Source organism: Eumetopias jubatus, unplaced genomic scaffold, assembly GCF_037043125.1.
Source record: "Eumetopias jubatus isolate StellerSeaLion01/CBP00866 unplaced genomic scaffold, mEumJub1_p1.0 scaffold_7, whole genome shotgun sequence".
Lineage (NCBI taxonomy): Eukaryota > Metazoa > Chordata > Mammalia > Carnivora > Otariidae > Eumetopias > Eumetopias jubatus.
In genome coordinates, this window is record NW_028274813.1 from 89,658,942 (window position 1) to 89,674,714 (window position 15,773).

The 15,773-nt window shown below is 36.5% G+C and overlaps 1 protein-coding gene across 1 annotated transcript; it reads left to right on the plus strand.

Annotated features, from left to right (window-relative positions):
* Positions 1-14,326: 14,326 nt before the first annotated feature.
* CTXN2 (cortexin 2) lies at positions 14,327-14,572 on the plus strand. Its single transcript, XM_028126622.1, has one exon. The coding sequence runs from the start codon at positions 14,327-14,329 to the stop codon at positions 14,570-14,572; it is 246 nt and encodes an 81-aa protein (XP_027982423.1).
* The last annotated feature ends 1,201 nt before the right edge of the window (positions 14,573-15,773 follow it).

The following is a 15,773-nucleotide window of genomic DNA, read 5'->3' on the forward strand; positions in this document are numbered from 1 at the left end:
CGCAGTTAAAAATACAAGTTAAAAATATACATTGCATTATATCTAGAACCTCACAAGAAAATTTTTAGTTAGAAAAGAATGATAGAAAAAGTGTAAAGGGAGGTTGAATTATGAAAATAGGGACAAATGCACAAAGATCAGGAAGAACAAATAAGTATGCCTTTTCAATACAGAGCACATGGGGCGCCTGGGTGGCTCAGTTGGTTAAGCAACTGCTTTTGGCTCAGGTCATGATCCTGGAGTGCCAGGATCGAGTCCCGCCTCGGGCTCCCTGCCGCTCAGCGGGGAGTCTGCTTCTCCCTCTGACCCTCCCCCCTCTCATGTGCGCGCGCTCTCTCTCTCTCTCTCTCTCTCATTCTCGCTCTTTCAAATAAATAAATAAATAAAATCTTTAAAAAAAAAAAAAAGCACGTGGCCAAACAGAGCCAAGAGTAAAAAGGAATGAATGGGCATGTGTATAGGACTGTTTCCTCCACAGTTTACTATATTCAGCTGTGTTAGTGTGGACTTGGGGTTAAGCTGTTTTCACTTGGTAGTCAAACCCTAATGTATGGAGGAAAACTTTATATAAACCAATTGATTTCCACGTTCTATTGACATACTTATTTGCCAATTGTGTATTAACTGACTCATATTACAGAAACATATGCTGGAGCAAAATACACTCCTTTTGTTTCTTTGTTTCTTTAACCCAATAAAATAAACGAATTACATATATTATACCATGGTTATTGCTCACACATTTGTGGAGATTGTGCCCAACGTATCCTATCATACTCAATAGATTCAACAGTAAATATAGTAGAGGGCTTGAAGTACACTTTAAATGAAACAATTTAAGGTTTATGGGCTGTAAATTAAAGCCAATTAAATGAAACTTCATTCAAATAGATTACTCTGAACTGAAGCATTTAGCACATTTTTTCTTTGCAGGGAAGTTTACCAGCAAAACATAACATCTCATTTTCAATGGTACTCATTAAACAGACCAACATTAGATCATTATCTACATGGAAGTGTCATCATGCTCAATTCACTTATGAGTCCACTTACCTTAGATAATTTCTTCACTGTTGACAAAAATCTCACATTTTCTAACCAAATCTAATCAACCTATTACTGTACTCTCTAATCCTATATCAGCATATTCAGCATTGGCTACTCTCTAGAGATCAGATGGTAAAATGACCTAGAGGAAGAATTCCAAGGAAAGAAAATAGAAAAATAATAGGGTGGTTAAAAAAAAGTATAAGACTTTAAGCCAGTCAATACTTAGTTGCAAAACTGAGAACAAGACAATGGACCATTCATTTTTGCTGAAATTTTTAGATCGTTCCCTGGATTACTTTGGGACTATAGAAATGGATTTCCAAGGGCTCATGAATGCTCTGAGTTGTGAGCAGAATTTCCTGCATATTTTTTTAGGTAGAGGGCATATATTTCTTATTGTATTTTCAATCAATCTTAACACTCCAAAAAAATTAAAACCACTCATGTGAGAAAAGGGCATGGGTAACTAAAAATGACACTCAGAATAAAAATGCATCTTTTAAAGATAAACAGGTGATGTTTTGGATATAGCTAATTATCTCATATCATCTAAAGCCAAATAAGCATTGGATTAATTTTTTGATGTTTATAACAAAAATAATTTATATTTGTCTTTAATACATTTTTGAGAGTTCAATATTTTAGTAAATAGCAACATTTCAAATAAAAAGACCCAGCTACATTTAAGACATTTTAGTTTAGAAAGAATAATCAAACTTCAGCCAGACAAGATGTAGATGTCCATGAAAAGCTGAAGGTAACATGTTGGCCTAATAAGTTCAAGAGATGATCCCACCATAGAAAGCTTGAGAGCAAGAAGTCAGCCAGAGCCAGGGTGGCAAGAATTCACAGCAAGCAAAATTTTCCTCTGAAAAGAATCCTGAGCCAGCTTGTTAGAAATTCTTGCTTTTAGTCCCTTTGTGACACTCTTACTCTAAAGTATGTTCATAAGAGTGGGGCTGTCATGTTCTTTAAATTTCTATAGTTGCCACATCTTCTAGCAAGTTAGATAATCAACACTTCTGCTCTCTGACATAAAAAAAGTACTACTCATATAAAGGACACTATTTAGGATATAGAAAGAGAAACAGAGAAACAAAATGTTTTGAAATAAAGCTTATCTGTAGTCATATAAGTTAAAAATTTCTTCTGCTAGCTTAAGATTTATGTAGTCATAATAAATTATAATCTTCAGAGCTAACTATGTGATTGTTTTCTCTATATTTTAGTATCTTGTTAAAAACAAACTTATGGAACAACTAACCTATACCCACACAGTAGTCAACATTTTTGGCCAAAAAGTAGAAAAATAAATGTATTTTTACTTACTTTCAATTTCTTTACTTCTTTTCTGATTTTGTGAGGATATTTATATAGGACACACATTAAAACAGATAATGAGAGCACCTGGGTGGTTCAGTTAGCTAAACGACTGCCTTCAGCTCAGGTCATGATCCTGGAGTCCCGGGATCGAGTCCTGCATCAGGCTCCCTGCTCAAAAGGGAGGGTCAGAGGGAGTCTCCCTCTGATCCTCCCCCTTCTCATGTTCTCTCTCTCATTCTCTCTCTCAAATAAATAAATAAATAAATCTTAAAAAAAAACAGATAATGTAAAGAGAATAATATACCAATATACCAATACCTGAGAAAACCAAATTGTGTAGTCAAGGCAATAGAGAAAAAACACAAATATAAAGGCCTTAATATTTTACACAGTTACTAATTTTTAGCTGTTAATTTAACCTGGACATCCCTAGTAACTAAGAGAAAAGGCAAATGGGATCAATTACATGATGTGCATTGTGTATAAGAGAACACACCACTTAGCTGGTTGTTTAAGTGAGGAAGAGGAGTATGAGATTTCAGTTCATGAAACTGGCAATGAAAGAAATGTTTTTAAAGAGATCTCATATAAGGAATAATAGGTGATGTGTTGGGCAAGTTCAAGTCTTTAGTAGCAACCCTATAGTACACATAGAGCAGGGCATGTAAACTGTGGATTGTTTTATACAGAATATTTGCATATAAGCTGAAAGTATAATGTTGAAGCATAGGAAAGGCAATTCTGTTTGGGGAAGGTCTAAACAATGCACCCACATATTTACCTTTCCAATAATTTGGATTGCTCTGAAAATAAATCATAGACTATCGAGAAGTATGGATTAACCACATGTGCTTTAGAAAAGCATTCATAGCTTTCAACAATTTTTTAAAATAAAAATTGAGCAGCAGGCATTGACAAGGACCTGAAATGCAGGTATTCTGGGTTTTGTCTATTTTGCTATTCTCCATCACTTCTTTGGCAATGGAAAATAAAATATAAGTTATTAATCTCTGTGCTTCTATACAACTTAGTATACTTGCCATGTTGTTTTGCAATGTATCTCATCACGGTCAGAGAACAAAGATCGTTTACCTTTGTATCCCAGCAAGTAGCAAAGGAAGTGGAACATAATGGATTTTTAATTCATTACGTTTTCCTGAATGAGCCACTTTGCAGACTTTCCAGAGCATCATCACTTTTCATATAGCTTGAAAAAGGTCAAGATCATGCACTAACTAACACCAAGGAACCTAATATATAGTCAAAACTTACCTTTGGCATCAATTCAAAAGCATTGACTAAAAACACTGTAACAACTGATATATGCATGGATTTAAAAGAAGAAGAAGAAGAAGAAAACCACCCAGAAGAACCTTCAAAATCTAACTATACATGTGTTATGTCAGTGACATGACAGATCAGCATTTACTCAAATGATCTATGAAAAAATGGCCCTATCTCACTTTCTAAACTGGGTGAGAATTAGAACTGTAACATTCAGATTTGTAAAATCAGTATAATAAGTATTTAGTATGAAGCCATACATAAAGTCATAAATTGACAAGTCAAAATCTCCAATCATGACAACAAATCCTTGGCGTGGGGCCAATACATGAGCAGTAAAATCATGCAACTTAGTTTTTTTTCCTTGATTTTGGATTGCAAAGAGAATGGTGATTGCAGGTTATAGTATGAAAATATAGAGTGATGTAAACTGTAGAATGTGTTCAGACAATGTCAAAATCAAAACCAAATGATCAAATTTATAAGCAGTTTGAGTTATAAACAATTTATTAATATTGTGCGAATAAAATGGTTAACTTCTGAACTTATTTGAATAAAACATTCTTGCAACAGTCTAGAAACATACATAGAATAATAGATGGAAGAAAACGACCTCCTTTCCCATACTCTATGAGTGACTGCATTGCCAGAATACAGTATTTCTAGAACCTTGCTGCTTGAAATGTTGTCCTGAACTAGCAACCTCTGGCATCACCTGGGACATTGTTAGAAATGCAGAATCTGAGACTCAAACTCACTCTTACTCAATTAAAACCTGCATTTTTTTAAGATCCTGAGGGGATTCATATGCATATTAGATTTCAGGAGGCATTGCTCTAGCACATACTACCAAAATAGGATGGAGCCCTTAGCAAGCCTAAAAAATGAGTCAATAAAGCCATGGCTAGGAACATGTTACTGGAAGAAGAACTTCTTCCACTTTCTTCATTGGTGGGCAGTTCACCTATGTTATAGGGTGTTTAATAGTTTTGTTTTATTTAAAATTTATTTATTTATTTGAGGGGGGAAGGGAAAGTGAGAGAATCTTAAGCAGGCTACAGGGTAAGGGCTGAGCCCACCGTGGGGCTCAATCTCACGACCCTGATATCATGAGCTAAGCAGAAATCAAGAGTTGGGTGCTTAAACGACTGAGCCACCCAGGTGCCCCAGGGTGTTTAATAGTTTTTAATTAAAAAGAATATTTTTGAGTATAGTCTTATATGAACTCCCATTTATACATCGCCCATTTCTTATCAGACAATGAAATTTCCTAAATTAGTAAATACTCTAAATGACCATACACATTGTCTTCACTGTATTATTGAATTCTAACACATCTTTACAATCATGTGCTTTCAGCATTTTTTATATTAACAATGACCCAATTCGGCATCTACATTTTCCCCAGTCGCTGACAATTTAATAATTTACAGGATCAATAATTAAGTTTTTAGAGAATCTACAGGTGTTTGCAGTTTGAAGGTTCTGGATATAGTACCCAAACACGAATAGAATTGGACGCTTGTAATTGAGTGGACAACAAAACCCCTAAGTAAGGATGAGGGGAAGAGGTTTTGTTGTTGTTGTTGTTTTCTCTTGTTTTGTTTTGCTTTGCTTTCGATGCCGTTTAAGTTTAGAGTCTATGTACTGAATATTGTTTAGAAAACGTGTCTTGCAACTACATATGGGCTTTTTTTTAAGATTTTATTTATTTATTTGAGAGAGAGAATGAGAGAAAGAGAGGGCACATGAGAGGGGGGAGGGGCAGAGGGAGAAGCAGACTCCCTGCTGAGCAGGGAGCCCGATGCGGGACTCGATCCTGGCACTCCAGGATCATGACCTGAGCCGAAGGCAGTCGCTTAACCAACTGAGCCACCCAGGCGCCCACATATGGGCTTTTATGGAGCATTCCCGTCTTGGTGTATTCTGGCTCATATGTAGATCTTACTACGCAATTTTCAGCACTACGGTCAGCGCCTAGACGCCAATCCCTAAAAAGTGGGGTGGGGGGAGCAGGGGTGAGGGCCGGATCCAGTTGAGTTTCCGTAGAAAAGAAAAGGTGAAGAATAGGAGAACATAACTCCAAATGACGCATGCGGTCCCCAATTAAACCAATATACTTTCACTCTCGTCTTTCTCTTATTGGATGAGAGGGAAGACCTATTTAGCGTCTACTCCTCGGCTGAGACTGCGGTCAAGGAGCACAACAAAATGCCCGCGGCACAGTTACTGATGCAGAGGAGAGGAAAACAAGGATTTTAATAATAAATTAATTAAACCCCCACTGCCTTAGGAAGAAAAATGGGTGATGAACTCCGATTGCTAACCTGCAGTGTGATATGAATGAAAATGAGCACCTATTTTTTTTCTTTTTAGCAAAACTGAAGAATAGATAGAGCCTGTTGCTGCGGTGGCCCATTCCCTTCCCCCTCTCATTTCCCAACTCTTCTCTGTCTCACAAACAGACGCCTTCACATACACGCGCGCGCGCAAATATTTACTCTCTGCCACATCGAATAAATCCAGGCACATTTTCCTGCAAATACTCTAGCGCGCGCACACGTACTTAGCTGGCGGCCACGTCCTCTGTCTCTCACTGACAGATACAGACGTTTACCCACGTAGGCCAGGAGAGCGCTAACCACGGTCCTGTGACTCCACGCAGGTTCCTGGGACACGCCTTTTACATTGTTACTGAACCGATCAGCGAACACGGACAAACCTGCCAACACTTAAGTCTACTCTCTGGATTTCATCTCCATGGCAACAAGCATGGAAGGTGAGACATCGCTGCCTGCGAAGTAACTTTCTCCCCCTGCCCTCCGCATTAACTGACAGGGTTCCAGTGAAGATCCGGATGAGAAGCCAGTCTTCATTCTCTTGTATTTCTGAAGCTAGGAAGCGGGAAAAGGGAGGGGGTGGGGGATGCAGCCTGCAGGTCTGGTCAGTTCAGATTCTAAAGGAGAAAAGAGCCCTGATGTTTCCCGCTGCTGCTGCTGCTGCTGGTGCCAAAAAAAGAAAAAAAAAATATGTGTTTTGTGTTTGCAGTTAGCTTTCTGATGCTTCTCCCATAATGTTTTGTAGGTTTCTATGCTTCCTTAGTTTAATATGTCCAAAGAGAACTGGAGACAAACAAGGCAGAACGATAATGACAGTCCAGGTTTCTCTAGTGAGATATTTTGAAAATTTTCAGACCAGATATCCAGTGCTTTGAAAAGATCCAATGTCAGAGTCCTTGGGGAGCCATGTGAAGATTCTGTTAGGGTTGAAATCTGAAAGGTTGGAGGCGAGGGGGGTGGGGATTCTGGCAGATCCCAGGGTTTTGGATCTCTGGGAAGGCCTGAAATTTAGGCACTTCATCATGATGAAGACGTCTGGGTTTGTAATTTAAGGTTTTCCTTTAATTCCAACACATCCCATTCCTAATGATTAACTAGCTCTGTGCAAAAGTGGCCTGAATAATGCTTCTTTTCCCTGTTTACCTTGAATGGGATTTAATAACCTTGATATTTGGTGGGGGATGTGTATATGTGTGTATGGGAGGATTCATTACTTTTTAAGCCTGGGTTTTCTTACATGTCTCATTTCATGAAATCATGAGTATTCATATTATTAGCATTAAAGATTACTGTATCTGATATCCAGCATCAAAATACTTTTCACAGAGATTACCATATTCCGCTATAATAGTGTTATTTCAGATACACTGTTTGAACTATCATTAATAGATAAATAAACCAGAGGAAAAAAACCTGTTGATTTTAAAATAAAATACAGGAGGTTCTTTTTTTATGGGCATATTCTTTTCAATATTGGTTTCTGTAATTGCTCATTGTGGCATGCAAACTAACTATAGGTTTCTGAAAAGTGAAATTTTATATTTCTAATCAGTAAACTTATTCACAGAAGGAAAAAATCACATACAACATTCGTGTGTACGAAAGGATATATATATATCAATACATAACAGTATAACAGGATATATATAACAGTATAAAAATACTGTTATCTTCACCTGAATACTCACAATGGTATGATTTGTATGACTGATCATAGAAAGACTTTGTTTATTGGTTATTAACTACAAAGCTATTGAGTGAGATTTTGGCCTTTTGGTCTACAGGTATACCACTGGCCCAATCCTATGACTCATCAGGACTTAAAAAATCCCAGTTCCTGACAATTGCCATGAAGGAAATGATGTACTTTCAACTCAATTGCTCATTTCTAAAGTACCTAAATGTTGATCTTCTTATCCATTTTTTTGTGGTGTAGCATATTTAAAATAACTTCTACCACACAATTTTACATCTACTCTTTTTTTTGAAAATTCATTTCTTTTTTCTCAACAGGGTTTATTTATCCTGGTTTTGTAACTTCACGGTCTAAATGTCTCTCATTTTTCTATTTCCCAGTAAACAAGATATTAAGATGATGTTTTCCTTCTGAGGTAGGCATTAAAATGTCTGTTTTACAGAACCTAATGATTTGTTTTGCTTTTCCATCTCTGTCACAGATTAGAGAAAGTGAAAATGTATCTTTTATCCACATTCATTGAGTAATTCCAGATATCTTATTAATTATGAAGAAGTCAGTATTGTAATTAGAGAGTTCCCTTTATTTTTAACAGTATTTTGTTACTAGCAATACTTTTTTTTACCAAATTATGCTCTATATCAGTAGAAAGGTACAAAGTTCATTTCACTAAACAATATATTCTCAAAAACTTTATTTTATTTTATTACGTTATGTTAATCACCATACATTACATCATTAGTTTTTGATGTTATAACTTTAGACTTGCTGTTAAAATGAGACAAGTTGTTCATTTCACACAGCGAGTAAAATGGGAAGTTTAGGCAATGTTTGAAAAAATTAGGCCTGAAAATACCAAGAGCATCTATTTGCTGACATATTGTTAGGCAATTGCTTAACTTTTTATTTATTTGCTTGTGTAGACACAGCTTGCAGCAATGGCCAGACTTTTTTTCAATGTTTAAATACTACCCCTTTAGTTGTTTACCTTGACTTGTATTTTGTTTTCATCTTTAGTATAAGGTAGAATTTAAAATGAATATACAAATCCAGGTTCTTCCTTCTGAGATATTAATAAAACCCCTGTTCTTTATCACCCCAAGTTTTGGTTACAAATGGAAATTTCCTAGTTCTTTGAACCCCAACTGAGTTTACTTGGCTCTACTTTTAAAAGTTGAATATAGACTCATATCTTTATTATTGGAAATAATTGGTCTTTAGATCTAAACTTTTGCACGTAAATTTTTGTGCAAGTAAAAACGCTTTTTTGTCAAGTTTCTTTTATCATTTGGCTTCATTTATTCATTACCCATCACTCCAAAACCCTCTTCAATTTAGTGTCCCTCATGGACATTCAACCGAAATTTTTAAAATGATGAAAAAATTCTGAATGCCAAACCCGAGGCCCTGTTTTTCAGCACTTAGTTTCCATCACCACTGCAGAATTTGACACTGTTTACCAACACCTTGAGAAACTCTAGCTTCTTGGGGCGCCTGGGTGGTTCAGATGGTCAAGCGTCTGCCTTCCAGGGTCCTGGGATCGAGTCCCGCATGGGGCTCCCTGCTAGGCGCAGAGCCTGCTTCTCCCTCTTCCTCTGCCTCTCTCTCTCTCTCTCTCTCTGACTCTCATGAATAAATAAATAAAACATTTTTAAAAAAAGAGAAGAAACTCTAGCTTCCTTTGTTCCAAGTGAACTTCCTACCACAGATTCCCTTATGACTCTGATCATTTCTTATACAACTTCACTAGCAGATCCTGCGTTCTTCTTGTAAGAGAGGGATTCTCTGAGGCTCATGGCTAGGCTTCTTTCATCTTCAAACCTTTTTAGTGACTGCAAATAGAACCTTAATGGTTTTACACCAAAATTGCTTTCTGGATCAATCCAGAGCAAGTAGATCTGGCTCCTACAGTAACACTTGAAATATTTGAATGCAGCTAGCATCCTCCTTGCTCTTCCCTTTTCTGCAAAACTCAGCAATTCTTTCCTTCTCTTAAGTTTTGATCTACAAATGCTTCTATGTATTAAACTCTCTTCATCCCGGAGGCATTCTTCCACACAATTTTTATTTGTCAATAATATCCTTAAGATATTCTCCCCACCAACAATTTTATGCTGGACAACATGATCTGGGTTAATTTGTTTAAAACTGCTTATTGAATGTCTACTATGTGCCAGGTATGGACACTGTAAGTTCACTAAGACCAGAACTAAACTCTTAATTTACTTTCTAAATTTACACTTTGCTCATATTTTCTTTATTTTGGTTAATGAAATCACTATTTTTACACTTGTCCAGGCTTAATAGAGTGGAGTCATCTTTGATACCTCTCTCTCTCCATGGTCTGCTACCTTCCATCATTTGCCAAAACAATCCCCAATATCTTTATAAATATCTTTCAAACCCATTTCCTCTCCCACACTTCTACTTTGTTAGTCCAAGCCCGAATTGCTTCTCAGCTGGACCATTTCTTTCCCATGATGCTCCCTCCCTGAAATCTTTGTCTATTTCATCCTCATCATCAAGCAACTCAGCCTTTAGGCAAATAAATTGCAAAGTCTTAGCCTGACAGTCAAGAGATTTCACATTTTGGCTCAACCGACCTTTCCAACGTTTTGTTTCCCATACTCCCCTTTACTTGTGCCAAATTGTTCTGAACAAATTGCTCCTCTGAACAAATTCAGCACTTTTCTACCCTCATATTTATTGTCATGCTGTTTCTTTCCTCACATATCTAAATCTTCTGTCTTTCAAGACTCAGCTCAAATACAATCTCTTACAAGAAAAACTTTTTTGATCCCTAAATGAATGAAATCTCTATTCCCTCCAAATTTGTTAACCTCTGCATCTCTTTTGTCATCAAGATGTTAAAGATAATAATACTAACCCTGTAAGGTTATTATGGGGGTTAAATAAAATAACAGATGTGAAGCAATGTTTGGGATACAGTATATGTTAAATACAAGTTTATTCCCTCATCCATCCCTTCTATTGCCTTTGTAGAAACCTATGCTGTTTTCTTCCTATTTGTGCAAAGACCTTTCCCTTACAGGTTAGAATCACTTAGAGTACAAATCATGTGAATCTTTCTGGAAATGCTATTATTAATCAATCTGATAAAAATGAACAAGAAACACAGAACTCTGAGCTGCTGAATTTTGATATTTATCTTCAAGGCCAATTTTTTTTAAATCAAACAAAAGTTTTCTTATTCATTTCAACTAAATGTTAAATGTTTTTTGACATGTTTTCTGGATGCCTAAAAATCAGATTTTCAGAAACCAGAACTTTATTCATCAAAAATTATATTTTTCAATAAATTTACTTTGATTCAGTTCAAATATTTTTTGGGATACCTATGATATGCTGGGAACTATAATCAGTAGTTGAGAACTAGTTATTTTTCCATTAAAAAGGAAAGTAATTCACAGATTGTCTGAGACTCTCAGAACAAGGCATTATCTGGTGTGTTAGATAATTTAATAAGGGATTTTTTATCTCAAATTTGAAGATACTGTGTTTTCATTTTAATAGTGATAAATGAGTTGAGCGTTATGTTGCTACAGCTAGGAAATGCCTTTTTTTTTTTTTTTGGTCTGCTTGGTTAGTTGTCTGCTTGGTTAGTTAATAAGAATAACAGGGATATCTGGGTGGCTCAGTCATTAAGTGTCTACCTTCGGCTCAGGTCATGATCTCAGGGTCCTGGAATCAAGCCCGGCATCAGGCTCCCTGCTCTGCGGGAAACCTGCTTCTCTCTCTCCCACTCCCCCGCCTGTGTTCCCTCTCTCACTGTGTCTCTCTCTGTCAAATAAATAAAATCTTTAAAAAAACATAATAATACGAATAACAGAGATTAGTGGATTAATCATTAAGAGCTAACTGACTTAACTCTTCTAATGATCAGCTATGACCCTGTGTCTCTGTCTGCATTATGATTTTTAAAAACACATAAATAAATTGAACTAATACCATAATTATACACAGTTTAGGTTGTTTCTACATAATGGCAAAATGAACTAGCTGAAAAATGTACAGATTCTTAAAACTGCCCAGATGTTTTAACTTTTGTGCTACCAATTGTTGCAAGTTTGGTTCCTCCGAAACCAGACTCTGAGGCAGAGTTTAGTGCGAGAATGTTTATTAGGTAGTACCCTTGGGCTCAACACTTGTGGAAGAGTGGGGAAGTAGGCAGGAGTGGGCAAAAGTTGAGCTGTAATGTGGAAGCAGTGACTGTCTTGGTTACCCCATGTACAACTCTAGATCTAGAATGGTCTTTCAGAGTTGTGCTCCTTTGAGTCAAGATGACCAGGCCTTTTACTCTTGCATCAATCAGTCATTAAAAATGGTCTGCCCTAGGAACAGAAGTGACCTTGCATGAAGCAGGCAGCTCCCCACGAAAGGGGCTACAGCTGAAGACTATCTGGCGGCAGCACTCCCAGTGGCTGGGTAACAAGTCCTCCATTGAAAGGAGCCTAGACACCCCACACCACAGTGTCCACCAATAAACCAGGTTGATTGCCTCCTCGTACCCACATGTCCTCTGAAATATTCAAGTGATATAACCTAGCAAAGTCATGACTCTAGTGAAAAAATACTTCAAACTAGCTATTTGGCTGAATCAGTCAGTTACACAACAAAGGTTTGGTTCAACATCTCCATGTAGAAATATCCTGCTTTGCAGCTTCTCCACTTGTTAAGCAAATGAACCAGAGAATAAATGGATCTCAACAAAAGACCTTTAGCTGAAAAAAGCAATAAAAGTAGAGATTTCATCAGGAAAAAAGTCCTTGTTAAGTCCCAAGGTCATTAGATACTCAGTCCAGTCTCATGTCTTCCACAGGATAAATAGTACAAGAGATTAATCAGAAAAATCACTCTGAGCCACCTAAGTGATACTAAATTAAAAAAAAAATTAGAGTATAATCACTATATACATATTAGGACAGAAAAAATGATTTGATGGAAAGAAGTTTAACAGAGAAGTTGGAAACAATATTTTTCCTTTTATTAAAAAACAAGTCAAATAACAGCATACCACAGAATGTATTAAATATTCCTGACACTTAAGGTTTGAAGATAAAGCTGTTTTGTAATCCAAACTATTACAAAATAAGATATTGGTTAATATTTTTTTTAAAGATTTTATTTATTCATCTGAGACACAGAGATACAGAGAGAGAGAGAGAGCATGAGCAGGGAGAGAGGCAGAGGGAGAGGGAGAAGCAGGCTCCTTGCTGAGCCAGGAGCCCGATGTGGGACTCAGTCCCAGGACTCTGGGATCATGACCTGAGCCGAAGGCAGACGCTTAACCGACTGAGCCACCCAGGTGTCCCAGATATTGGTTAATATTAACTGGCTTATTCATTGGTGAATAACTTTGAAAGCTACAAGTTTGTTCTTATTAATTACTTCCTTTTACTCCTTACAACCTGTACCTCTTCTACATCAGTTGTTTTCTGAAAATTGAATCCAAAAAAAAAATCTGAAGGGTCAGCCATTTTAATAAGTAATTCTCAAGGATTGTTAGAAAAAGCAATAATAAAAATGCAAACACAAAAAATCTATTATTCTCTGTTTTTGGATGACAAGCTATTTGGTAAAAGTCCCCTCAAGAAGGGTGGCTCTGGGTTAGTAACTACTTGATTTAATTAACAAATCTTAATTTTTATTAATTAATTTAATTAACATTAAGACATCAAATGGGAAAATCTATTTTGCTTCAATCCAACACATACTTTCTGAACACTTCTGCTGTAGTTTCAGAATCTCAGTACAGAAGGAGCTTAGGACTGGGAATCTGCTTGGGAAGAGAACTGGGGAGCTCATCTTGAAGCTGAATGTTTATAGAAAATATGCTGTTTAACTTGGGTTTTATGTTTATTTAGGGTGCTGAAAGCTAATGCGGATGGTGGGGAGATGGTTAATGATCCATAGCTACTGCTGCTTACTATTTGCAGGATGCTATGTTGGGTACAGGTCTTATTAAAATAATCTTAAAAACACAATTTATCTCTTTAAGAAATTAAAATTTAGCATATGGAGTGGTAGTGGGAAAGAAAACACGAGTACATAAGTCTAAAAGCTAAGAGAATGAAAAAGAAAGAAGACATTACAACTATTTAAAAGGATTGGAATCTCTATCAGACAAAATGGCACTGGAGATAGACCTTAAAACATGGACCTTAGAGAGCTTGACCAGCTCACACCCTATGATTATTTATGGTGTTATCTACACACGCAAAAATGAAGTAAAAATTCAGGTCAAGGAAGCAGTGACTTAACCATCTCACAATGAATCAAAAGCTTCTAGGATTAATTATTTGAATATTCACTTTCATACCTGATTTTATATTTAGTATATATAGATAGTTTCAGGTATCCACAAAGGCAATTCTGTAATTACTACAACAGAAGCAGCATCTCCAATGCCAATTTGATCCTGATCCATTTCTGATGTTTTCACACACCTTCTGTGAGTTAAGTCAAGAGGGTTTGAAAACTGTCAGATTTTAGAAAACAATTACCTGCTCAATACCATACATGAATAACACTAAACTGAGTCCAATTTTGTATCTAGGCCAAGAGGTGACTCCAGCAGGAATTCTGAAGAGCCATAATGATGTGACAGTGAATAATGAGTAGTACCTACTGTGGCAACTCTTCAGCTAAGATGAGTGTCAACGAAGTATCAGCTTTTTCATTGACTCTGGAGCAAAAAACTGGCTTTGCTTTTGTTGGGATTTTGTGTATCTTCTTGGGGCTTCTTATTATCAGATGCTTCAAAATCCTGTTAGACCCGTATAGTAGCATGCCCTCCTCTACATGGGAAGATGAAGTTGAAGAGTTTGATAAAGGGACATTTGAATATGCACTTGCGTGAGAATTCTACCTTTAGAGTTTTTAGGGTTATGCCACTGGGACACATGGAATATACAACTGTAATTTCCTTGAACATACTGGAAAAGGCTCATTTCATTCAGTAAATTCAATAAACATGTGTAGTTGGACAAGTCATCTAATCTGTATGGACTTCAGTGAGGAGGTTAATCAGAATTTTTAATGTCCCTTTCAATTCTAGTGCCCTATGAACTCTGTGAACGTATCTGGAAATCCAGAGATCTGAGATGAATGAAGATTTGAGGTGTCATTAGAAGTTTTTCAGTTAGGAGACTTTAGACTAAAGACTTTAGACTAAAGACTCCACAAGTCTAAAGTCTTGTGATTTGAATTCTAATGTTGACTTAGTCAAGAATTAGCTTTATGACCTAGAAAGCTAGCTAAGGAGCACCTTTCCACATTTGCAAAACAAGTATAAAGAAACCTATCCTGCGTATCCTACAGGGATGTTGAGAGGACCAAGTGATGTATAATGAATGTGAAAGCAATTTGAAAACCATAAAACACTGTTGAAACATACCTTGCAATCATTATTTATTACCCTCATTGGCAATAGAAATAGAGATCCTCAAACCTCAAGAAGCAATGGCTTAGTGTAAGTTATTCCCTCTTCAATCTTCATTCTCTTCATTTGATATATGAAAGGATAGAATTATATTATTCTAAAATTCTTTCCAACTACAAAATTCTAACTCTTTATGATTACCAAATGGAGGAATATAGTAGGAGATAAATAAATACAAAAATATTTGTGTCACCAGAACACAAAACTGCCAAACATACCAAAAAAAAGAATGACTAATATTTACTAAGGGTTAGCCCTAAATTGAGTGCTTTCCACTTATTATGTGATTTGATACCCTTATGAATCCTTTGAGTTCAACATTACTATTTCCATTCTATTATCTTAATGTCACAGATGAGGAACTGAAGCTGACAGAGATTAAATAACCTCCCAAGGTTATCAAGCTAGAGAGTGGTTGTGTTAGGAATTGAACGTGGGCAGTCTAATGTCAGAGACATTGTTTGTAAACATCATGCTGTACTCTGAGACACTATCCTCAACATTTCTATATACCTTACAAATATGGTTATTGCTCAAGTCTATGGCACTCCAAAACAAGCTGTCTCATTCCTGATGCTTTCCATGTCCTAGTAGACTTAGAACACATCTGTGTTGGTTG

What these genes read in the sequence shown, in the direction of transcription:
- CTXN2 (XM_028126622.1), top strand. Translation starts at nt 14,327, where the DNA reads ATGAGTAGTACCTACTGTGGCAACTCTTCAGCTAAGATGAGTGTCAAC.